This window comes from Helobdella robusta (genome assembly GCF_000326865.2).
Source record: "Helobdella robusta unplaced genomic scaffold HELROscaffold_32, whole genome shotgun sequence".
NCBI classification, from domain to species: domain Eukaryota; kingdom Metazoa; phylum Annelida; class Clitellata; order Rhynchobdellida; family Glossiphoniidae; genus Helobdella; species Helobdella robusta.
The window spans coordinates 1,539,624-1,563,017 of NW_008704589.1; the positions used below are offsets into that span (position 1 = coordinate 1,539,624).

Consider the following 23,394-nt stretch of genomic DNA (forward strand, 5'->3'; position numbering starts at 1 on the left):
TCTACCAGTTGTTAAGGCCGGTTAAAGTTCTGCTGTTGTAAATTGACTGGGTTCGAATGCTAATATATCCAAGCCTATCACATGCTAATATTTTTTTTATTAAATGAGTTTGTATGAAGCGCTATTTTTTAAATGTGTGTGAAACCTTGATCCACTAGTAATCGCATACGCTGTGTGTGTGTGTGTGTGTGTGTACGTGTACGTGTGTGAGTGAGAGAGTGAGAGAGTTGTTGAACCTCTGCAAAAAAATTTAGAAGCAATTACAAAAAAAAATCACAAATAAAGACTATATCACATTTACAAAATGACATCAATAGCAGAATGTTCCTAAACATATAATGAATATATAAAGTTCCAACCTCTTGCCCGTGTGACATGTTGAACAGTGGATACACCAACGTAAGGACTAGATCGTTCGACTGCAAACGAGGAATTAGAAAAATGTATTTCATCCACTAAATAAAAATAATAAACTATTATAAAAGAAATGAGTTGTGTTAGTTGGATTTTAAAAGTTAGAATTGCAAGTTTGTAGGTGACGCGAAAAATGACCAGGAGCCAATGCTACGTCGAGTGGAGAGCAGTCAGCAGAAATGAGGCATGAAAGTGAGTTGGACAGTGGTTTGGATACCGTGAAATAAAACACAGTTGAACTTGAGAAACTGGCTTTACGATATGAAGAAAAGAACCTATCGTTCACAAAAAGTTAAATAAACTATTTCAAAACTGATAACAAGTCGAGATAAGCAGGTACGGCTGAGACGTTTCCCTATTTTTTATTGTTCACTTGGTGGTCGATGAAACAGGCTAAAATATCGCCAGAGTATTTGCGAAAATTACAAAATGAAAGTAACATTAAAATATCATCAAATTATTGTTACACGTAGTCGTCGTCATCATCACAATCATCAACATCATAATCAGTACGATCATAAGGAAGACATGGCGTCGTCATCAGTGACATCATCACGCACATAATGTCATGAAGCATTAGAAGACATCTGATCCAACTAACCATCTGATCATATCGAGCTGTGGTCATGGTCAACCAATTGTTGGACTGAGCCTTTGAGTCCGCCAGGAACCTTATGTAATCCTTTAAAGAATATCAATTTAGGTTAAATTTAATGTTGCTATGTTGAAATAAATAGAGAAAAAAATTCTTTTTCAAAAGTTTCATGTAATTCTTTGAAAAACATCAATCTGATTTGAACAAATACTGTTTTAAATTAATAAAATTAAAAGCACTTTATTAGCTATCTTAATCTACTGACAAAATCAAACAAATTGACGTCTCTAACGGCATAAATTGGAAGCAAAATAACAATAACAACTACGCAATTACACTCCAGTCAATCAGTAGAGCAATAAAAGCACCCACCTTGAAATCTAAATCAACAAAACAGCAGCAACAACATGAGCAACAACAAGTTTACCAACAGCAACAACAACAAACAACAACATCACCAGCAACAACAACAACAACAACAACAAACAACAACTAACTTGTGTTTGCGATCTGATTGCAACTATTGAAGGTATTTGGTAGAACTTCCCTGATCAGACAAATAAATAATTAACAACTTCTGCAACGTGCAACTTTTTTCACATTATTATAAATTATGAAATAATATTCATATGTCAAAGAAAACTGACTTAAAGAACAGAAGACAGAAAAACATACATACACACATACATAACACACACACGCGCGCGCACGCACGCACGAAAACACACACACACCCATTTAACGTACCTCTATTTTTTTCAGCAATCCATTTAATGGCAGGAGCATGTGTTGATATGGGACCAATGAGGTAAGTAAATATTCTTATCTATGGATGTATTTCATCGGTGTGATTACGTTTAACAGTAAGTAATAAATACCCTTGTTACTTTAATTATATATAATTAGCATCATCGTTATAGTGAGATGTTATAATGGTTGATGATAAATTAACACCATCTAAAAAGGTATAGTCATGTACAAGTGGAACTAATGAATATTTAAGAAAGTTATCTCAACGCACTTGTAGATATTTATTGTATGTTCTGAGAAGATCAGCTGGTTTTTCATTGCCGCCATCCGTCAGCAGCATGATCATCTTGTTACAATGTGGACCAAACAGCCTGTTACTCTCGTCGTAACTTGCAGTCTGATCAAATACAAATCAAGTCACAGTCGGAAAGTTTCGGCTACAGTTAAGATTTTGTAATCTGTTCAATGTACAACTATTGCTCTCTTTAGGTATTAGGGGAAAAATTTGGTTGATCTGGTAAGAATGTTGTCTGCTTATGCGTATGATGCGGAACTTGCGCGAACGTGTGCGTGCACGCACGACGTGTAAATGTTCCAGATTTTGTGTTAAAAAGGTGCAATTTGAAGTAGGAAAAAACAATTTGTATGAAGTTCTGCGTTTGTGAATGTTGCAAAATGAAGGCAACAGACTGAAAATTGTTAAAAAGTATAAAATAGCGAACGTTGTTGAAGAGAATGAAGGCATTTTCAAGGGCCCTGGTGAAGTTGGCGATGCCGAGCGATGTCATGGCTTCTATGTACTCCCAGGATTTCTGCATCACCAAACAGCATCACATCACGTAATGATTTATTATTATGCCAGCAGTAAATATTTAACTACACGAAGAAAATATTGCTGTTGGCAGAAACATTCCTGACACTACAATATCGGAGGTACATTTCAATATTACAACTTCTATCACTCCTCCTACAAACACTATTAAAAAAGTTGCATTTAGTAACATAAAACTGAGCTACAAACAACACAATTTTATTTTATTAAACTATTTTTTCAACTACTAGTTCAAATTTGAATTAAATAATAAACTGTTGGTTAATCATGAATTCATTTAAAACGGATCTCAAAAATTAGATTTTGCGAATCCGGATATAATCGGTATCCTGAAATTAAAAACAACCTTATTCCTAAAACTAAAAAAATTCACTACGAAATGAAAATAATGATGAATACAAATGAGTTGAACGAACGGACCAGTTTGTTTCTTTTCGTAGCCCGAACAAATGAGTGAAAACATGACCCAATTTCTGCTGTTTTTTCATTAGGAAACTGTTTATTAACATAATTTATTTTGATTCAAGTAGTTATTACTTAACAATTGTTCAAAAGTATTGAGTTAGTAACCAGCAATATATCAGTGAATGACGGTGGATGTATGTGATAATATTAATTTAACGTTATACATAAATAAGGTATCAAAACAACTTAAAAAAAATACTTGAATGATTAAAATTTGATAACTTAACTTTGCTTAAAAAAAGCTATAAAAAATAATTAAACTAAAAAACAAAGAAACGAACGAATGAACAAATGAAACAATGAACGAACAAACAAACATTAAGAACATCGAAGAAATCATTCTCAGTCAATGTATCCAACAGCTGCTTTGACATGTGCTTCATCAGAGCAAGTGCCTGTCCTTGCGAACTTCCGCTACTGTATAATTCATCATCATCATTACCATCATCATTATCATCATCGTCATCAGTTTAGTCCATATTCCATCCTAATAACCATCACCATCATTTTATTATCACTTCATATGTGATCATCAGACATCATCGTCATTCCATACTATATTATCATTTACTATCATTTTCATCATCGCCATGGTTTCATCCAAATTATCAACTTCCTTATCACCATCCAGTGTAGTAAACTACTAATATCTAATTAATTAATTAACTAACTAATTATTAATTAACTAATTAATATAATTAATTAGATAATAAAAAACCGACCTATCAATAAGAATGAGAACAACTTTCGGTGTTGACATGCCTTCAATATACCTAAGATGCGTTGTGAATCATTAAAATAAAAAATCAACAAGCCTTTGAAATATTATATAAATAAGAATAATAAATATTAATAAATGAGCAGATAGATGAATTAAAAATATGTAAATAATTTAAAAAAAAACATAAATACAAATAAACAAAGGTGAAGGAACAAACGAACTAATAAATATGTAAATAACTAAAATGGTCAGTTCACAAACCATGTTCTCCTACGAACGTCATACAGATCAATTGGCTTCTCATCTTTGTCCAGCTCTCTACTTGTCCACTTATCACCTGTCAATCATTCAATCAAATTTTGAGAATTACATTTCCAGTCTTTTTAAATCTAGATCTTAAAATATTTGCCCTCACAATCTTTCTCATCTTTCATTGCACATTACCAGTGCAAAAACGATTCTATAATTTAAAAATTCCATCCTATCCACACCGCCTCTAAATAAATTCTCTTGAAGTTAGAAAAAGGAATAAAATTATATACAAATTCACAACGAAATTTCTTTTTCACTACTATATATGACTTGTCAAGTTTGATAACGATGAAAATTCTATGTAATACTAATTCATTCTTTGGTATGTGTGTTTGTCATCTCGGCCCTAACAGATTGAATTGTAAACTCATCAGAGAACAAATGAGACAAAGTTAAATGAGTTTCAAAAAATTATATACAGTCTTTAACGTTTCTATATTTGAATTTTTTATTTTAGATTCAATAAAATAAATAATTCGAGTACGTCTTAATTGTAAAATGCAATCAGGGTTAAAAAAATATTATTTCTTGGCTGTATAAATAACTAAAATAAGAGTTAACAGTTCTTAGAGGAGTAACACGTGCAACATTTACACATAATAAAACATTAAGAAACAGAAATAAAATAAAATAAGTCAGCCACATGCAAATGCAACACTATGGTAATAAAATTTCTCTTCCATTCATTATTTTTCTATGTTTATTGGCATCTAATGATTGAATTGTACTAAGACGGCCGGTAAAACTAATGTATAGAATATAACCAACTTTGACTTTACAATTTGTAAGCATAATAGACTTTAATGTAAAATCAATACAATACATTCATTGATTGAACTATTTATTGATCCTAAATACATTTCACCTTTATTTCATTCTCCGCAACCTTTTTAGCCTAAATATTGTGGCAAAACATGTCTTTCACTAACATTAACAAAATAATTATTAATAATATATATATAATTATTATATATATTATATATAATTATATAATAATTAATAATTATTAATAATATAATAATTTATTCATTGATTGATCGAAATAAAATTGACGGCATACCGACCAGGAAAGTATCTCATGACGCCAGTCGTGCTGCCGAAGAATTGAAGTTTAATTTCAGTGAATGTATTGAGGAGGTCATCCCAGAGTGGATCGAGCAGTGAAGTCCACGTTATCGCCTCCATTATGTCCTTCTCTATTTTCACGCCATTTCATTAATTCATCCACATTAAAATCAATTATTCCAAATAATCATTGAAAAATATTAAATACAGAAATAGATGCATTTTTCAAATTTGAATTTTTAACACATAATTTCACAATAATTTTTCAAGTAATTGAAATATATATAAGGATGAGATAATTTCAAAAAGGGGGCACACCTTCCCTGAATATATCGATAGGTATGTGGACGAATGACTTGTCAGTCTCTGATTTGTTGGCCTCTCTAGCCCAAAGTACATCATCGGGGTTTAATAAAGTCTACAGATCAAATCATTTGTTATTATTATTATTGTTATTATTATTTAACTAGTTAGAAACACATTATTTTGCTAATTTGGCTAGAGCATCATTGAATTGTAGAAATGTATGATATAAATATGTTTGATTGACTGATTTGTTGATTGATGAGTTGACTGATTGATTTATTTGAATAATTCAATTCAATAATAAATCAAGTCAACCAACTCACTAATAAGTAACTAATTAAACAACTAATTAAACAACAATTAATCAAACAAATGTATGAGATAACTTTCTAAAAAAAAGTTAAACTAGTTATAAAATAAACATCAAATAAAATTAATCTGCAAATTTTCAAGAGTTTAAAAAAATAAGCAAACCGTTTCATTGTAATTTTTTAAAATGTCTTCAGCTTTTACAACAAGATTCTGAAAATTTAGTTGAATTTAGTTTAGGTAAATATTTCAAAAAAAAATATTATTAAAACATTTGTTTGAAAATGAGAAAAACATTCTACCTTGAATTCTTCTCTATAATTTTGCAATTTCCTCGAGAGTGTGATAGCCACATTTGTGACTTCATCCAGTGAAACCTTCACTACCTCAACACTCGGCCCATTCCTGTCATAATTCTTTTAAAAAAGTTACAACAAAATCAGTGCACATTTAAACTATAGTTCACCAATATTCATTTGAGTTAGACAAGCAACCAGACACAAAACATCAACAAAATGCTAGATTATGCTAGGTAACTACTGCACAATTTAGGATGAGTTAAACATAAACAAATAAAAAACTTTGTTTAAGTTACTTAATTTTCAATTCCAAAACATCTCTAGGTGCAAAATTGACAGAGTGAAAAAAATTTTTTAAACATGATACATTGGTATAGGTTAAATGGTATTTTGAAGTGGTCCAATTTCTTAAATTTATCAAAAGTCATTGCCAAATAACATAACTCAACACAAAATTTGCATAAAATTTATTAAATCAACTAATATATTATCAAATTAACATATTATTAATGTAATTTTAATGATAATTAATAAATGAAGAAAGAAAATAACCAAATTTCACAGTGCATATTAGATGTATTACAATAGTTGCAATAGCAGCAGATCTAATGACAATAACATCTGCATTCATTCTCATAATTCTAATCAAAATGCTAATAGTATTGGCATTTCACCATCATTCTTTTCTCAAGTAGGCAAATATTTGAATATTTGAAACATACAGAAAAATTTTTAGGTTTAAATATAATTAAAAACAGAATATGAACTATTTTATTTTATTATATTTTCTCAAGAATTTGTCAAAACTATGAGCTCAATCAACCTTTGCAGTTGAGCAAAAATTTTAAAATCTAATAACCTAATAAAAAGCTACACACTACCACACTATTAAACAGAGCAATGCTCATAGATTGGAATAAATCCTAATGTTGTATTGTATAGAATGTCTAAGTGTCAATCGATTAATGAAAAGTTGGTTTTTTAGATGCCTACCTACTATTAATAATATCCATACAACAGGCAGATAAAAATGATGACTGCATGGCCTTATAACAATAAATTTTGTATGTTCACATCTTTTAAAGCGTTATATTACATTTCAAAATACCAACAGACAAACAGAAAGATAGACAAACAGACAGAGACAGACAGAGGCAAAGAAAAGATTTTAGTTTCATTATTATTCTCACTGAATTTTTATGAGTAAATAAAATACTAATTAAATATTCACCAGAAGTAATCTGAAACTTTTGACTTTGAAAACAAAAAAAAGTTGTTCATCAACTCATTTAAAAAAAAATACAGATTCTGCAACTTGTAAATGGAATTCAACTTTGTGCACCTTTTATAGCATTATTATTAAATTCTTGACATTTAGATTTACTAAACCAAGCTTAACATTATCACATTTAAAAAATTTTTAGAGTTTATATAAAAAAATAATAGTTAGGTTAAAATCATAACAATTTAATTATAATTATAACCAAATAGAAAGACAAACCTTCTGAATAGTTTCAAATTTTGTCATGTCCACCAGCAATTTAGAGACAATATTATTTGATATATCGCAGTGTGTTCTGGCAAATGTTAAAAATACATTAATTAATTAATTTTTAATTAAGTATATAATTATTAAAAATTAAATAATAAGAATGCCAATCTGTAGTTAGCCTCAAATGAACTTAGGTGGTCTTTTGATCCTTTAGTAATCTTTGAACATTAATTAACTTAACAGTACAATACATTACAGATTACACATTACAACACTGAACCTAAAATGTGTATTTGTATGGTCAAGAAGGTATTTTAAGATTAAGAATAGGATTTGACTGAAATAGAATTGAAAATAGAAAGTGTTAACAATAATTAATATATTAAAAAACTTAACATATTATTAAACATATTACTTTTATTTATTTATACATAACATTTTTAAATAATATTTATTTTAAATTAATTTAAAATGGACTTCTAAGAAGATTTATTTTATTCTAATATTCTAATGAGTTGAAGAGCAAGACTAAACTATATTTTTTAGTTCTATCAAATCTTTATATAAATTTTTAAAACAAAAATTTAAAAAAAAAATTGAAATAATCCAATATGTTTAATTAATTTAAGTATAGTACTGTACTGTACTCAAGCTGCTTGTAGTCTACTCTACAATCTAGCATCTAGCTTTTTTTAACATCTACTTACTTAAAAAAAATATACAAACCCTGTCAACAGTTGCAAAATCGAGTAAATAATAAAAAATGATTTTAGCATCGTTAATTTAATAGCGTTTGTTTCTTTAAGTTAAAATTTAAAAAATTAGTAACTTAAAATAAATAATTCTATAAAATAAGACGATAATTCAAAACAACAATGTCAAAAAATATTTAATTTACAAAGAACTACAAAAAAATATTTATCGCAAGATGTTTTCGCCTCGTTTATCATAGAATTGGTATATTGCATTTATCATAATAGTAAATATAAGTTTATATATTGCTTATTTCTATACAAATCTTAAAAGTTTTATATTTATTATTTGAGCAGACTTCAGCAGTTTCAGTTTAAAAAATGTTTAGAGGTTCGGTCTATTCCACTCTTCCTAGGTTCCGGGGAATCACCAACAATACACGAACAGAGTATATGGATACGATCGGTGCATCACACATGAAACGTGCAAAATGCAATAGGCGGAAATCTTTTTGTCATATTCAAACTCTGTCACTGCACGCACAGCAATAACTGATTGATTGATTGATTCATGGATATTATATATATCCATGGATTGATTGTTGGGCATTGGTACATTATCTATATATTTGTATCTATGTCTGGTATCTTTGATACATATATATCGATACTTTTGATATATATATATATACATATATATATATGTATATATATATATATATATATATATATATATATATATATATATATATATATATATGCAATGATATATACGAGTAACGTTAGTGAGGCTTCCTATAACATTCAGGATATCGCTTGTGGGACGTCTTAATGTTCGTACGTTAGGCATTTCTTACTTGTGGTAGATATCATTTTATTTTACTTATTTTTTACTTGTTGAAAATAATGGCTGCCATCGTGAGAATAAAACGCAGAAGAGACGAGGATCCGGTAGATTCGCTTGTGTTTGTCTGTAAGAAAGCCAAGTTATGCGAAAAAGTTGCTGCTGGGGATGAGGAGCAGCAGGAACTACTGAGGATTGAAGATAAATTCAAATTTGCCGGAACTGTTGATGATCTTGACGATCAGACAAACGCAAAAGTTGGTAGGAATCAGAATATTTAATAATTTGAAAGATAAAGTTCAAAAGAAGTTTTTGTTTACTTTTACAAAACTTTTTTCTGTCTCTTATATAATTTATTTTATAATATTATAATAAATAAAACTAAAAAGAAATGTCCTAGCTAAAAAATATAATTTATTCAATTTCAGGATGATTCTGTTATTAGAACAGTTAGGAGTGCAATAAAGAAACGTAAATTAGAGAATGAACAAATGAAAGTTTCTTATCAAGCAGCTGAGCCTCAACAAGTTAGAAAACCAAACAAATCATTAACAAAAGGGTAATCAATAGTTTTTCAAATTAAAAGATTAAATATTGAAATTTAATTTATTTCCGTACTCATACGAAATGTTTTTAATATTTCTAACATCTAACTATAACATGACTTTGCATTGTGTAGATATGCAATTATTGGGCAAAAGACAGCAGATAATTTGGATTCTTTAGGTAGTTCAAAGAAAGAATCTGTCACTGAAGAATCTAAATATTTCCTTTTCAATTTGGAAAAAATAGAGGAATCGTCCGAAGCCAAAAAAAATGAGATAAAGTCCAGCATAAGTTGCAATGATGCAACCTTGACCAGAGAAAAAGTATCCAATGATAAGAACTACGTTTACGATATCTTCTATATGAATGATTACAAATTTGATTTTTCACTTCTGCAAAATATTGAATCGGTAGAGGCCTACAGGTTGGTTAATATTCATAAATTATTTTACTATCTTTTAAATATTTGCGTTTAAATTAGGTTTAATTACACTTTATTATATTAACTTTAAATAAATTTAATGCAATCAATTTTTTCCTTAAATTAATGTTTTTTATTTTCAGGGAGACTTATGATTTTCAATACCTTGAAGATGCTGATGAAGAAGTTTACGAAGATGAAGATAATGAAGATGATGAATCTAATTGGAGGAATGATTACCCAGACGAAAACTTGTGCTTCTATGAATCAGATGATGATTATAATGGTTCTGATTATGAGAATGATGATTTGAATTGCTTTGGAGGTTTGTATGTCATTTTTTATTAAATTAATTATGCTTAATTAGCATGTTTAGCTAGGTACACTAAGATAAAATAATTTTAGTTGTGTTTCTACAAGTTCAGATAAAAAAAATTTTGTAAATAGCATTTTGTTGTGAGTATTTATTTTTATCCATTAGTGGCTTTAAATTTAAAGTTTAACTAACTTCCTATTTAATTTTAGTTAATGAAACAGATGATATGAAGGCAATTGTTTCACATGTATCAAGAAGATTAAGTTTGGGTAATTAATTTTTTAGATTATTTTTGTGTTGTAATGTTCTGCAATGTGAAAACAAAGTTAAATTGTTTAGTATGTTTTCTCAAGATTTATCTGTTGTTAAAAATTTCAAAAAGTGCATAATCTTTCCTAATTAAAGTATTTACTTATTGACGTAGTTTATAATTTCTATAATAGTTGGTATTCATGAATATGCTAAATTTGTGTTTGTTTTTTTAAGGTGGTGAGACAGCAGACAAATTGATGAAGCCCGGACAGAATAATCTTTATGATTCCTACAAACGAAACTATTTTAAATAAATATTTTATTATATTTATTGTTATGGAGTGCTACTTTTTATTTAAAATCTAACGTTCGTTGATTATTGTATGTATATGTAGGTGTGTTTATATAAGTTAGATCATACTTCGATCATTAAATGTGATGTAATAAATTTCTAACAATTATTTTTTGTTTCTTGTTCTTCAAATATTTCGGAATATGTAAAAAACGAATGTTAACAACGTTATAATGATTGTTGGATTTTAGCTGTGGACGTGTTTTAAAGGAGCGCCGTAGTTCGATTTTTTTGGAGTGGCGCCGATATAGCAAATTAAGCCGGTAGTTTTTACTAGATACATGCAGTACTCAATCTCCTAAACATGAAAATGTATAGTTTGGAAATGAAAATCTCCATGGTTTTGATATATTGTAACTTGAATCGACCGAATAGTTATTATGTAGCACTAATTACTAGTATAATTCGATTTTTTGGAATGTGACGCTGATATATAGCGAATTAGGCTTGTAGGTTTTACTGGATTCATGTGGTACTCAAACTCTTAAGCATGAAAATGTAATGTATATCTCGTCGACGTTTATTATATCTGTTAACTTGAATCATGGAATTATATAATTAATATAATATAATTATATATAATTATATTTATTTTTACAATATTCTATAAATTTTACCGAATGTTTGGCGTTAATATGTTTGTAGTTCGTTTTTTCAATTTTTCTCACTAAAGTTTTTTGGTGAAAGTTTTTTATTAAAGTTCAAAATAAACTTATTTTTCGAATTCATGGTGCATATATGCATTTATAAATTCTTTCCGGCATGAGTTTAGTTCATTCTTGACACTGCAATCAACATCACAGTGATCCCATTGATTCAACAATTCAGTTAGTTGATTGGACAAATCTAGAACTACCTTCCTTTTAACTTCTAATTCTTGAGAGAGATGGAGCAGTCGCTGCTCGCGATCTTGTTCGATTGTTAGATAGCGTCGGTTGGTCGCAGAACTTCGAGTAAATGTTGGTAATAAACTTCTAATTCTCGAGAGAGATGGAGCAGTCGCTGCTCGCGATCTTGTTCAATTGTTAGATTGCGTCGGTTGGTCGCAGAACTTCGAGTAAATGTTGGTAATTCTAGAAAAGGAAGGTAGTTCTAGATTTGTCTAATTAACTAACTGAATTGTTGAATCAATAGGATCACTGTGATGTTGATTGCAGTGTCAAGAATGAACTAAACTTATGCCGGAAAGAATTTATAAATGCATATATGCAGCATGAATTCGGAAAATAAGTTTATTTTGAATTTTAATAAACTAAACGTTCACCAAAAAACTTTAGTGAGAAAAATTGAAAAAACGAACTACATACATATTAACGCCAAACATTCGGTAGAATTTATAGAATATTGTAAAAATTATGGTCAATTACCAACAATTATATTTATATATATATTTATATATAATTATATATAATTATAATTACTTGAATCGACCGATTAGTTAGTTATCGTGTAACACTGAAGACACACTATAGTTCGATTTTTTTAAATTTATTGAATTAAGATAGTAGGTTTTTTGTATTCATATGGCACTTAATCTCCTGAGCATGAAAATGTATAATTTGGTAATGGGAATACCGATGTTCTTTGCTTTCGTGGATAATAGTTCTAGAAGATAGTTTTACAATACTGAAGGATATAAAGATACTAAATGCTGACAAGAGTATTAACAAAGTTAGTTTTACAACACCCCGGATTAAATATACATTATTTCCGAATAGTAAAATTTTTTGAGATTCTTTCATTATAATGCTCTAATTCAGTTATAAATTGTAATAATATTAGTAATTACATGTATAGATAGTATATTTTATTTATATAAGTTATTATATATGCTTTATTCGGCATTATTTAAGTATAATAAAGATATTAAAATGACAGAAAATTCACTTTAAATGAGAATTTTATTTTTCTTTGCATCATCGTAAAACATATATTTTTTACTTTCTTTGTTTGCTTAGACGATAAATAGCAGGCCCGGCGGTCGCTCCTCACATTTTGCGTCAAGTTAGCTTAGGTAAGCATCCTGTGTTATCGCACGTTCTACGTTCTCAGATTAAAATTTTCATTGAAAGTTGAAATGGCCGACAATATGGATGATCTGCTTGATTACGAAGAAAATGAAGATGTTGATGCAGTAGAAGAGAGAAATGGAGTCTCACAGAAGAAAGATGTCAAAGGAACCTATGTGTCCATTCACAGTTCTGGATTCAGGGATTTTCTCCTAAAACCAGAGTTATTGAGAGCCATTGTTGACTGCGGATTTGAACATCCATCTGAAGGTTTTTTAATTTTTTAAAATTTTATTGTAAATTATAGATACAATTGTATAGATATTTTTATTATCCTCTTGTATTTCAACCTCTATCTATGATCTGTATTGTTGCAGTGCAATCCTCATGAAATTCTTATATCTGCTTCATATGTGCATATAAGCATATGAATTAAGCATTTTTTAAATTGTAATTTATGTTGTTTAATATATTTGTGTTTTACTTTTATATTGTGTTATAATATTTGTATGTTCTAAGATAAGTTAATTAATAATTTTTTTTTAAATATTAAAAATTTTTATTTTATTGTTATTTATTTCTATTATCTATTGATTCAGTTTGTCGTATGTTTATGCCAGGTATTTTAAAAGTTATAAAATATATTTTATTGCTTTGCAGTTCAACATGAGTGTATACCTCAGGCCATTCTTGGCTTGGATGTTGTGTGTCAGGCAAAATCCGGCATGGGTAAGACGGCCGTTTTCGTGCTGGCAACACTTCAACAGCTGGAGATCGTTGACAAGCAAGTTTCCGTTTTGGTGATGTGTCATACAAGAGAATTAGCCTTCCAAATAAGTAAAGAATACGAAAGGTTCAGCAAGTATATGAATGGTGTCAAGATTGCTGTCTTCTTCGGTGGAATGGCAATAACAAAAGGATGAAGCAACTTGGAAAAAAACTGTCCCCCAAATGTTGTTTGGTACCCTGGGAAGAATTCTTCTTCTGGTTAGGGAAAAGACTTGGAATCTGAAGCATTTGAAGCACTTCATTCTTGATGAATGTGACAAAATGTTGGACCAATTAGGTTTGTTCATTTGTTGCTGAGATGTATATTTTGTAAATTTTGATGCAATTAATAGTTAAAATATTAGGCTATATTTGTTTATAAAACCAAAATTGCATAATATTTTAGTTGAATTTGTTGTGGGATTATATTTATATTATTTATACCACTTGCAATATATATTGTTCATTCTGTTGAATGAACACTAGCGATGAAAATAAATTTTTACTCCAACAGATATGAGAAGAGACATTCAAGAAATCTTCAAATCAACCCCTCATGAGAAGCAAGTCATGATGTTCTCTGCCACACTCGGAAAGGATATTAGACCTGTCTGCAAAAAATTCATGCAAGATGTAATGATAACTTTTTACCTTCTCAGTTTCATCAAATTCCTTACCTTCCATCTCATCAGCCTAAAATCAGTTGAACAATTTTTGAAACTAACAAATAGTGAATGTGAAAATAATTTTTCCTCTTGATGCTAAGCATTTTGGTAAAAATAGTTTATGGTTTGGTTAGTGGTGGGACATGTCGGATATGTTTGTGTGAGGGTACAATATTTTTGGTTTAGGTGGTGCTAAGAAATCGATTTACTCCTCTGAAGATTAAAATTTGGTTATAGAAAATGTTTGGTCTAGCTAGGTCTTGGTAAAAATAATTTAAACTGACGATTAAATTTGGCTCTACCTGGTATTAACATTTTGATTTTGGTAATGCTACAAAATCAGAAGCAAATAGAAACTGGTTGATACACCCTGATTACATTGTGGGGGCATGGAAACCATGTACTTTGATGGCTGTGCACATGTGATAGTCACAGAACATCTCCATGCCAATGTTTTCATCATTGCACACCACTGCTTATCAGGATGGTCCCAATTTGTGAAATGAAGTTTTTTGAAATATTATTTTTATCTAAAATAGCTTGTTTTATTATGAATTCTATAGTTTTATATATTTTATTTTTTCATAGCCAATGGAAGTATACGTGGATGATGACTCCAAATTAACATTACACGGTCTCCAACAACATTATGTAAAATTGAAGGACAATGAAAAGAATAGAAAGTTGTTTGAGTTGTTGGATGCTCTTGAGTTCAACCAGGTGATCATATTTGTCAAGTCCATACAGAGGTGTGTGGCTCTTTCTCAGCTGCTCGTCGAACAAAACTTTCCTGCCATTGCCATCCACAAAGCAATGAGTCAAGATGACAGGTAATTGATATTTTTTAATGTTTCATGTTTTTTTTACTAAGACATACATTTTCATATGAGATGGAATACTTACACCGTGTTTGGTTTCTTGTTTTCAGGTTGAGTCGTTATCAGCAGTTCAAAGATTTCCAGAGTAGAATACTAGTTGCAACTAATTTGTTTGGCAGAGGGATGGATATTGAAAGGGTCAACATTGTCTTCAACTATGACATGCCTGAAAACTCTGACACTTATCTTCACAGGGTACCTTTCTTAGTTTTAAAATTTGCATCTTTTCTTCAATCAGTTTTATCTAGTTGCAATTTGATACAAGCCTTGTACTAATTTTAATTAAAATTTTTTCAAAATAGGTTGCTCGTGCTGGCAGATTCGGTACAAAAGGATTGGCTGTGACTTTTGTGTCAGATGAAACTGATGCCAAGGTGCTGAATGAGGTGCAGGAAAGGTTTGAAGTGAACATCACCGAACTACCTGATGTCATTGACCACACTACATACAGTACGTTTTGCTCAAAAGAATTTAAACTTTATAAATTTTGAATATTTCGAATATGTCTCAATTTTTAAAATTCTATTAACAATTTTTAATATTTCTGTAAAATTTTATTTTCAATAATTCAATTTCAGTTGAGAACAACCATTAGATGGAGTGAAAATCATTGGATGAAATGATACCCTGAGACATTGTACATATTGTTTATAACTCTGAAGATAATTGCGATATATATTGACATTGATGTAGACGCTTACAATTGATCAATGGTACATTTAAAGACTTCTGTGTGTCTACATTTATAGTTACGCAATTATGCTTCCTTACATTGTTGATATAATTTTTTATATATTTTTTTAATCATGCTGTGACTGCTTTGTTTAATGTATATCTATACCTGTAATAAGTTAAACTGTTAAATGTAAATAAAGAGTAATGAAAAACTGAATTGTGTTAAATCTCTTTGAAATTCCCGAGTTAAGTAAATTTGATTATTTAGAACGCGATTTAGCGAATTATGTGGTTTACAAGTTGGTTTATGTGGTTTACATGAATGTTTGATTTAGTTAGCATAGTGGTATTTGACAGCGGTCTTCGCTCTTTCGTATAAAAAAAAGAGATGCCCTTACCGCTGAGTATCAGGTTATTGACGAGAGATATTGCGTAGAATAAATATAGTGCTTCCAAGGTGCTTCCAGGTTTATGTCTTAATTCGTATGCGTAATTTAATGGTTAGCATCGTTTCAAATGTTGGAGCATAAGATTGGGAAAGTGTGAAAAGTTATGGAAATGCGAAAACTTGGGATATCAAACAAATTTTTTGTATATTGTGGAATTAGAATATAATAGTGTGATTATTTATTTATTAGATAATTGAATCGACTACGTACGGATCAAACGCTTCACTTCCCCTTCTATGTACTGTAATTCAATTGGTTTGAAAGCTAAAACAACTATAAATAAATTAAAATAAATAAATGAGAAAAATTGAAGTTGACATCATTCATTGCTTAACGTTATAGTTTATAAAACTTTGCTACGAATTATTACTGAAGTTTTTCATAGAATTCGTGCGTGATACATAAAATTAAGTTAATCAAAACAATAATAATATTTTATTAAAACATGCTATGTAGTGTGCAAGTTAAATTTTTTAAAGGATTATTTTAAAGTTAGTAGAAAAATTAAGGTGCGTCGAAACAATTGTATGACTAACAATTATGTTGGTAAGTTTTCGTTGGAATTCAAATCAGTTGAGTGGAGAAAACTACAGCGAGTGGATCTAACTAACCCTTAGTAACTTACAGTTTAAAGGAAGTTGTAGTTTCTGTTAAGTCGACGAACGTTATTGAAAGCAGCACGATGAAGTTCTTCCTGGCATTTGTCGTTCTTACTCTCTCCTTGCAACAAACATTGTCCAAAGCGAAGCCAGGTTTTTTTACTTGAAGTTTTTCGTTTTTGGTAATATTTATTTAGTTAAATTATTTAAAAATCAATGTCGAGATAGTTTTATATAATTGGATGGCAATGGTTTAAAAATCTCAGAAAAATTGATGTAGATTTTAATTAACTACTTCAGTTATTTTAACAAAACGATATATTAAAATATAAATTAATAGTGATAACAAAAATTTTGGAAAAATATTTTCAATTATTAATTGCATGTTTTAGTTGTTTGAATAGACAATGTAACTTAATGTAACTATAGGTAGCAGTAGTGAAACATTTTTTAAAAAACGAACTTATTAAAGTTATTAAAATAAATGTTTTCAAATTTAATTAAACGATATAATTAATTATAATTGAATAGCAATAGCAAACAAATTCCTGGAAGACCAAATTACCGTTTTGGAACGTCAGAGGAAGCAGTTGGAGCATTTGGAGCAGCTGGTCAGCTCGCAGCAGAAAGAACTTCAAAAGCACCAAGAAGAATCGCAGTCGGTACTATCGCAAAACGATGATGAAGCCACTCCAGCTACCTCAGACGACTCAAAACCGTCGGGACCCATTTTGTACCCTGCCGACATTGGTGTAAACAGTTGCGCCCTGGAAAGCCACCCCTGTCTCCACGGAGGAACGTGCTTTTACATGTTGGAGGCAGCTGCGTGCATGTGTGCGCCCGGCTATTCAGGCCCGCAGTGTGAATGTAAGTGCATTTCAATTATTCAAATGAACTGATAGATAGTGATACTCATAAAGATAATATTTTAAATTATTAATTAAAAAACAAATTACTGAGAAATCTACTTTTTTTTGTTTTAAACGTTTTAATTTGTGCCGTCAAAGAAGGAGATGATATTTATAATTAATAATTAAAAAAATAAATTACTCAAAAATTTATTTCATTTTTAACGTTTAGACGTTTTAACTTGTCCCACCAGACTTCCAAGGAGAACCAGAAGTAGTACCAGAACAGAAGAAGGACGTCGTGAATGAAGATTTTAACGAGCTAGTGCCATCGGAAAAAGTTTCAATTTCAAACGAACGAGCTCCCCGTCAGCACGTACATTCAAAACCGCACAACAACATCAAGACCGCTAACGTTCAAAGCAAACATTCCGCAGAGTCAAATTTGTCATCCGATAAAAAAACTTCCGACGAAGAAGAAGACTCAGCTACAACTTTAGCAGCTGCCACCACAACAACTACTACAACTACAACGACTACAACAGTGAAAGCAGTTAGCACAGAAAAGGTTGAAGTCGGCACGACCACCACTACGACTACCACAACAACTCAACAAAACCACAAGTCGTCAACTCCTGTCGTTTCAACCACGCATAAAAAATCAAATGCACCTCATCCTTCAGCAGCAGCGGCGCACTCCAAATGAACCAAACATTTCACCTTTCTCATTCAATTGCACGGCTACAAACTGCACACATTCAACTAAATATGCCGACATTTTTTTTATATAAAAAAATGACTCGAGTTAAATAGCTGTTAAATATTTTGTTGACTTTTAGAGAAATTTGTTAATGCAAGACTTGTTTGAAGTTGCGTTAATGTTTACATTATGTGCGTTTTTCAATCTATTTCTGATGGTGAAAATAAATAAATCCATCTTAAATTAGAAACGTCTTTTTGCTTTGCTCTAAAAATAAAACTCCTCTTACGAAAGAAATTTCAAGTTTACGAAAACAAAAAAAATTATTTCAAGAAAGATTACATCCAAAATATTTCAACTTCTCTAAGCACATAAATACGTTGATGCGGTATTAATAAAATCTCGAGTATTAATAAAATCTCAATATATCATCCTCAATTGTTTTTTTATGTGATTTGTTTTATCAACTGTTTCTCTGGCTGTCAGGCTGCTGTCAACTGAGAACTTCCTAGAGTATAGAACAGAGTTATGTAAGTAATTCTGTCGTTGGTGGGTTCCTTAAATAAAATAAAAAGTGACTGGCGTCCATAAATTCAGATTCGCTTATTCTGTTATCAAATATTTTGTAGGAAAATAATTTTTCATTAGCGGTTGTTGAAGCAAACCTTAACAATAAAGAGCAGAGAGAAACAAATTTTATTTGTTGATAAAAAAGTAAAAACAACAACCCATAACTCGCATGTTTGTGCGTGTGCCTTTGTGTGTGCGTGTGCTTGTCTCCTTGTTTGTAATGTGTGATGTATGCGAATATGCAGGAATATTTGTATAGCAATATAAAAACATTGAAAGATTTTGTGCAAACAGACAAGTAGATAAATGCAGGCGTGCTTAAACCATTTATCCAGAGATGATATTCCTTTCTTATCACAACTAAACATAAAATGTTGTAACATATTTTGTATTTATTGGATATGTTAGTTACTTTTACGCATAAATTAAATTCTTAATGTCGTACATAAGAGTGGCGCCTTATGGTAGGACATGTGTGAATTGAATATGCTGAATTAACTTATTATTTTACTGGTAACATCTCAAGATGTTGTTAAATAAATTATTAAATTTTAATCTGCTTCAAGTTTTTATTGTTCTTAATTTGTTACAAAAGTTTTTAGATTAAGTTTTTAAATTTCACAGCATATATTTGAAATGTGTGAATTGAACGGTCGTTAAATTATTAAGCATGTCTGGCAAAGTTTCTTAATTTCGTAAAATTAACATTCATTCTTTCTTGCAGCAAAAGTTTAAAAAAATAGAAAGATCAAAATGTATCATTATTGCTAAAAATCAAATCATGATTCTCGAATACGTTTTGTTAACTGAGAGACAGGATATATCCAAAAATAACATACGTTCGCATCAACCATTGCTCACTCTCACACATCCAGTACCATCCATCACACGCACACGCATTCAATACAAACCATCACACACAGATACACGCACGCACACATACATCCAACGCAAACCATCACACATTGATCCAACAAAAATAATAATCAAACACATCCATCTCTAATACAAAACCATCAAATGCACCATAACATAAACACACACACACAAATCCATCCAATGCAAACTATCACACCCACACACACCTACGCACGCACACAATTACACACGCACCTACACGCACACACACACACACACACACACACAGACTCATTCAATGTCTTCAACAATGTGCTAGTATTGCAGAGGACATTAAGAAAGCAAAGCAGCATTTTGTAGTGTTGATGAGATGAGATGGGTGGCTGGTTGGTACTTTGAAAGACGCACGTTAGAGCATAAATATCATGATGAAACAGACTGTTGGACAGGATTAGCCACATAAAAACCATTAACATACGATCAGGCGATGAATGAATGAATGAACGGAAAATGAATGAATGGAAGAATATATCAATGCTTGTGTGTATGAAAAAACGAATGAGTGAGTGAATGAATAAAACAATGGATGAATGAATAAATGCATTACAAATGAGCGTTCTATAGCAAAAAATATAAACGTTGTTAGAATGGAAGGTTTGTCAGTAGATGTCAAATGAAGAGAGAGGGATGAGAGTCATTCGATGATGAGAACATCAGACTCCAGAAAAAAATTCACAGCGTCAGCAGTGCCAGATATGACAACGCTGGACACTCTCCAATGCATTGAGAACCTGAGCAAAGATGTGAATTTTATGTGAGGTCAGCGTCTCGTTTGAAATTCAACGTCCATCTTTGCGTAACAAATGGCAGAAATTGTTTTATGAATAATCATTGGCAATGAAGTCACGTTCTATTGCGCGGGTGACATGTGGACTCATGCTCTAAAATTGATATTGTTCTTTTCTCTAGAATTTTGTTTCGTTATAATTTGTGATGGAATTGTGTTAACCATTTTTCTGTGTTTACATATTTTGGAATTGAAAGGGTTGAACAATCAGGTGATCAAGCTAACGCAAGCAAACAAATAAACATACGAAAAAACAAATCATCTAATACATTTTATGAAACAAATTGTTTCATCGGAGAAAAATTTGGAAATGCGCTGACAATCAAACAGAAGAAGAAACGATGTATAGAGATAATATTATCGACAATATAGTTGGCTGAGCAACATGGAAATCAATGCAGACAAAGTTGAACTTGTGTGTCTTAATTATTACAGCACAGCACAGTAGAACCTGCTGCAAACGATTCATCGCAAGAGCTGGCAGGTATAAATAAAATTACTGAATTTAAAAGGTGGAAATAATTTACATACTGCAAGTTAAAGAGAAAAATTAATACGACACAATAAATTTTAAAACTGCGACCTCTTATGAAGGTTAACTAATATAAATTTTATTCATTCATTAATACCTTAAGTCAGCAAACGAAATGAAAAATTGCTACTATTATGAACTGTTATTTAACAAAGAAAATGAACTGTATTTTTCATATTATTTCATTTTTTTATTAATAAATTAATTACTATGCCTATTGTGAATTAATATTCAATTAAAACAGATCAACGTAAACACCAGACGAACGAGTACTGGGCAGGTTGTTCAACCTTGACCTTCCCTGCAGACTGCACCTTACAGAATGACAGAACGTTCAAAAAAGAGTTGAGCCAACATCAATAGAAATCTCACGTAAGAGGTTCATGTTGTGTTTGTATACAGTAGGAGGGAGGAGTTCAAAAAAAGTCATCGTAGCATTTAAATGTGGAACAGCCGTGTATTCAAATGCATAAAGCTACTGTGGAAAATATATAAAAATGATGACGCGCATCTGAGAGCATGTGACTGAAGTACATTCTCTTGATCTGGAGGCCTCCTCTCTCCTCCACAACTGACGTAACACGAGTTTCGCATCAACCTAATTGATTGTCATTTTGAGGGAAGACGCAATTCTGTCCTTCCAAACATTTTCTGCACATTACGTGGCTAGAAACACAGTTTGTTGTCGTTTGTATGTTTATGTATCTGTGTATATGTGTGTACAACTTTATTCAAATGAATGAGTTTATACATGAATCTAATATAATGTGGTTTTGTTGTATAGATGCGTGCATTTATGTATGTAATGCATAGATGCAAGTAGGTTTGTTTGTACGTGCAAATGTACCAAGATATATGTCTTTTATGTCTGTCTGTCTGTATATGCAAGATTGCTATTTATTGACAAGCGTATAAAAGTGAATGTATGTGTTGTGTGTGTGTGTGTGTTTGCACAGACAAACAAAGCTAACACAACCCTGCACAAACTGTTGTGCACACCCAGACTGTTCATCTGCATTTGCTGCATTAGAAGTGTCGAACAGTTAGATTGATATCGCCTGAACAATAATTTGCAAATTGTCCAACAAGAGTTAATGTGTGCTGCTAATTTTTTTATTTGTTTTATGATTCCAAAAAATAATTTTCAAACTAAAAAACATGCAAGTCAACACATGTATGCACAATATATCTTATTATTGCTAATTTTTTCTTCTTTTTAATAATGGCAGAAGAAGTAGTAGCAGCAGCAGAAGCAGAAGCAGTAGTAGTGGTATTCTCTCTTCATCATTTATCACACCAGGCCTGCTTTTCATTGCACTCACATATAAAAACGCAAACAAGCTTTATTTAACTATAATTAACGGTTGGTCGGAACGGAATTTTGTCATTTTGAAATGTTCTCCTTCAATGAAATACATTTTATGTACCGTCATAACCATCTTCACTTGTTTGTTTGATCTCTTACCAAATTGCTGTTAGAAGTCTGTTTTTTTCACTATATTTCTTTCTCACTTTTACTTTTCAATTTTTTTGTTTTTTGTCTTTCCTCAATGAAATATTTATTACAAATCACGAAACCAACTTAGAGTTTTGTCTGGATGAAAATAATTTCTTTTCAATTAGATCTTCCAGGAAACAACTTGCCACACCTTCACTCCAGCGTCGTTGATTTTGGACTCAGAAATTTCAAACAATTAAAAACAAATTGAGCTTTTACTCCGAAATTCGGTTTTTTTTTGGAAATAAATTTTGCGTGCAAATTTAAGCTAAATAAATATTTATTTATGTATTTATTCTTATGAATAAACTTCTATAACTTAAAAAAACATTTTAATTTCGTGGAATCGGTTTTTATGTAGAAATGAAGAAAGCCGTGTTCTCGTGAGAAATGCATGCAAGACTAACATTAAAATGCGAACAAACTCAAATATATCATGTATATACAGTACACACACACAAACAAAGACACACACACACACACGCACACACACACACATCCCTAGGGGCAAACGC

The 23,394-nt window shown here is 30.7% G+C and overlaps 3 protein-coding genes across 3 annotated transcripts; 2 read left to right on the top strand and 1 right to left on the bottom strand.

Annotated features, from left to right (window-relative positions):
- Window positions 1-128: 128 nt before the first annotated feature.
- On the bottom strand, window positions 129-8,336 carry HELRODRAFT_175161 (hypothetical protein; the record flags this gene model as incomplete). The annotated part of the gene is made up of 15 exons (XM_009022595.1): window positions 129-170; window positions 360-419; window positions 1,016-1,096; window positions 1,507-1,556; window positions 1,757-1,835; window positions 2,031-2,156; window positions 2,482-2,571; window positions 3,374-3,473; window positions 3,779-3,829; window positions 4,039-4,114; window positions 5,154-5,285; window positions 5,473-5,572; window positions 6,072-6,185; window positions 7,570-7,645; window positions 8,287-8,336. 15 exons carry the CDS (start codon window positions 8,334-8,336, stop codon window positions 129-131), a joined length of 1,227 nt encoding a protein of 408 aa, XP_009020843.1.
- An 822-nt stretch (window positions 8,337-9,158) lies between these two features.
- Window positions 9,159-10,656, top strand: HELRODRAFT_175162 (hypothetical protein; the record flags this gene model as incomplete). Its single annotated transcript, XM_009022596.1, has 5 exons — window positions 9,159-9,353; window positions 9,525-9,655; window positions 9,776-10,066; window positions 10,207-10,388; window positions 10,589-10,656. 5 exons carry the CDS (start codon window positions 9,159-9,161, stop codon window positions 10,654-10,656), a joined length of 867 nt encoding a protein of 288 aa, XP_009020844.1.
- A 2,336-nt stretch (window positions 10,657-12,992) lies between these two features.
- On the top strand, window positions 12,993-16,193 carry HELRODRAFT_112898 (hypothetical protein). Its single transcript, XM_009022597.1, has 8 exons — window positions 12,993-13,262; window positions 13,653-13,879; window positions 13,911-14,058; window positions 14,275-14,393; window positions 15,014-15,255; window positions 15,354-15,498; window positions 15,606-15,753; window positions 15,882-16,193. The coding sequence occupies exons 1-8, from the start codon at window positions 13,061-13,063 to the stop codon at window positions 15,896-15,898; spliced, it is 1,248 nt and encodes a 415-aa protein (XP_009020845.1). The 5' UTR covers window positions 12,993-13,060; the 3' UTR covers window positions 15,899-16,193.
- The last annotated feature ends 7,201 nt before the right edge of the window (window positions 16,194-23,394 follow it).

Coding starts and splice junctions, on each gene's coding strand:
- HELRODRAFT_112898 (XM_009022597.1), top strand. CDS start 13,061: ATGGCCGACAATATGGATGATCTGCTTGATTACGAAGAAAATGAAGAT. Junction 14,059..14,274: donor CAAAATGTTGGACCAATTAG/GTTTGTTCATTT, acceptor TTACTCCAACAG/ATATGAGAAGAGACATTCAA. Junction 15,499..15,605: donor CTGACACTTATCTTCACAGG/GTACCTTTCTTA, acceptor TTTTCAAAATAG/GTTGCTCGTGCTGGCAGATT.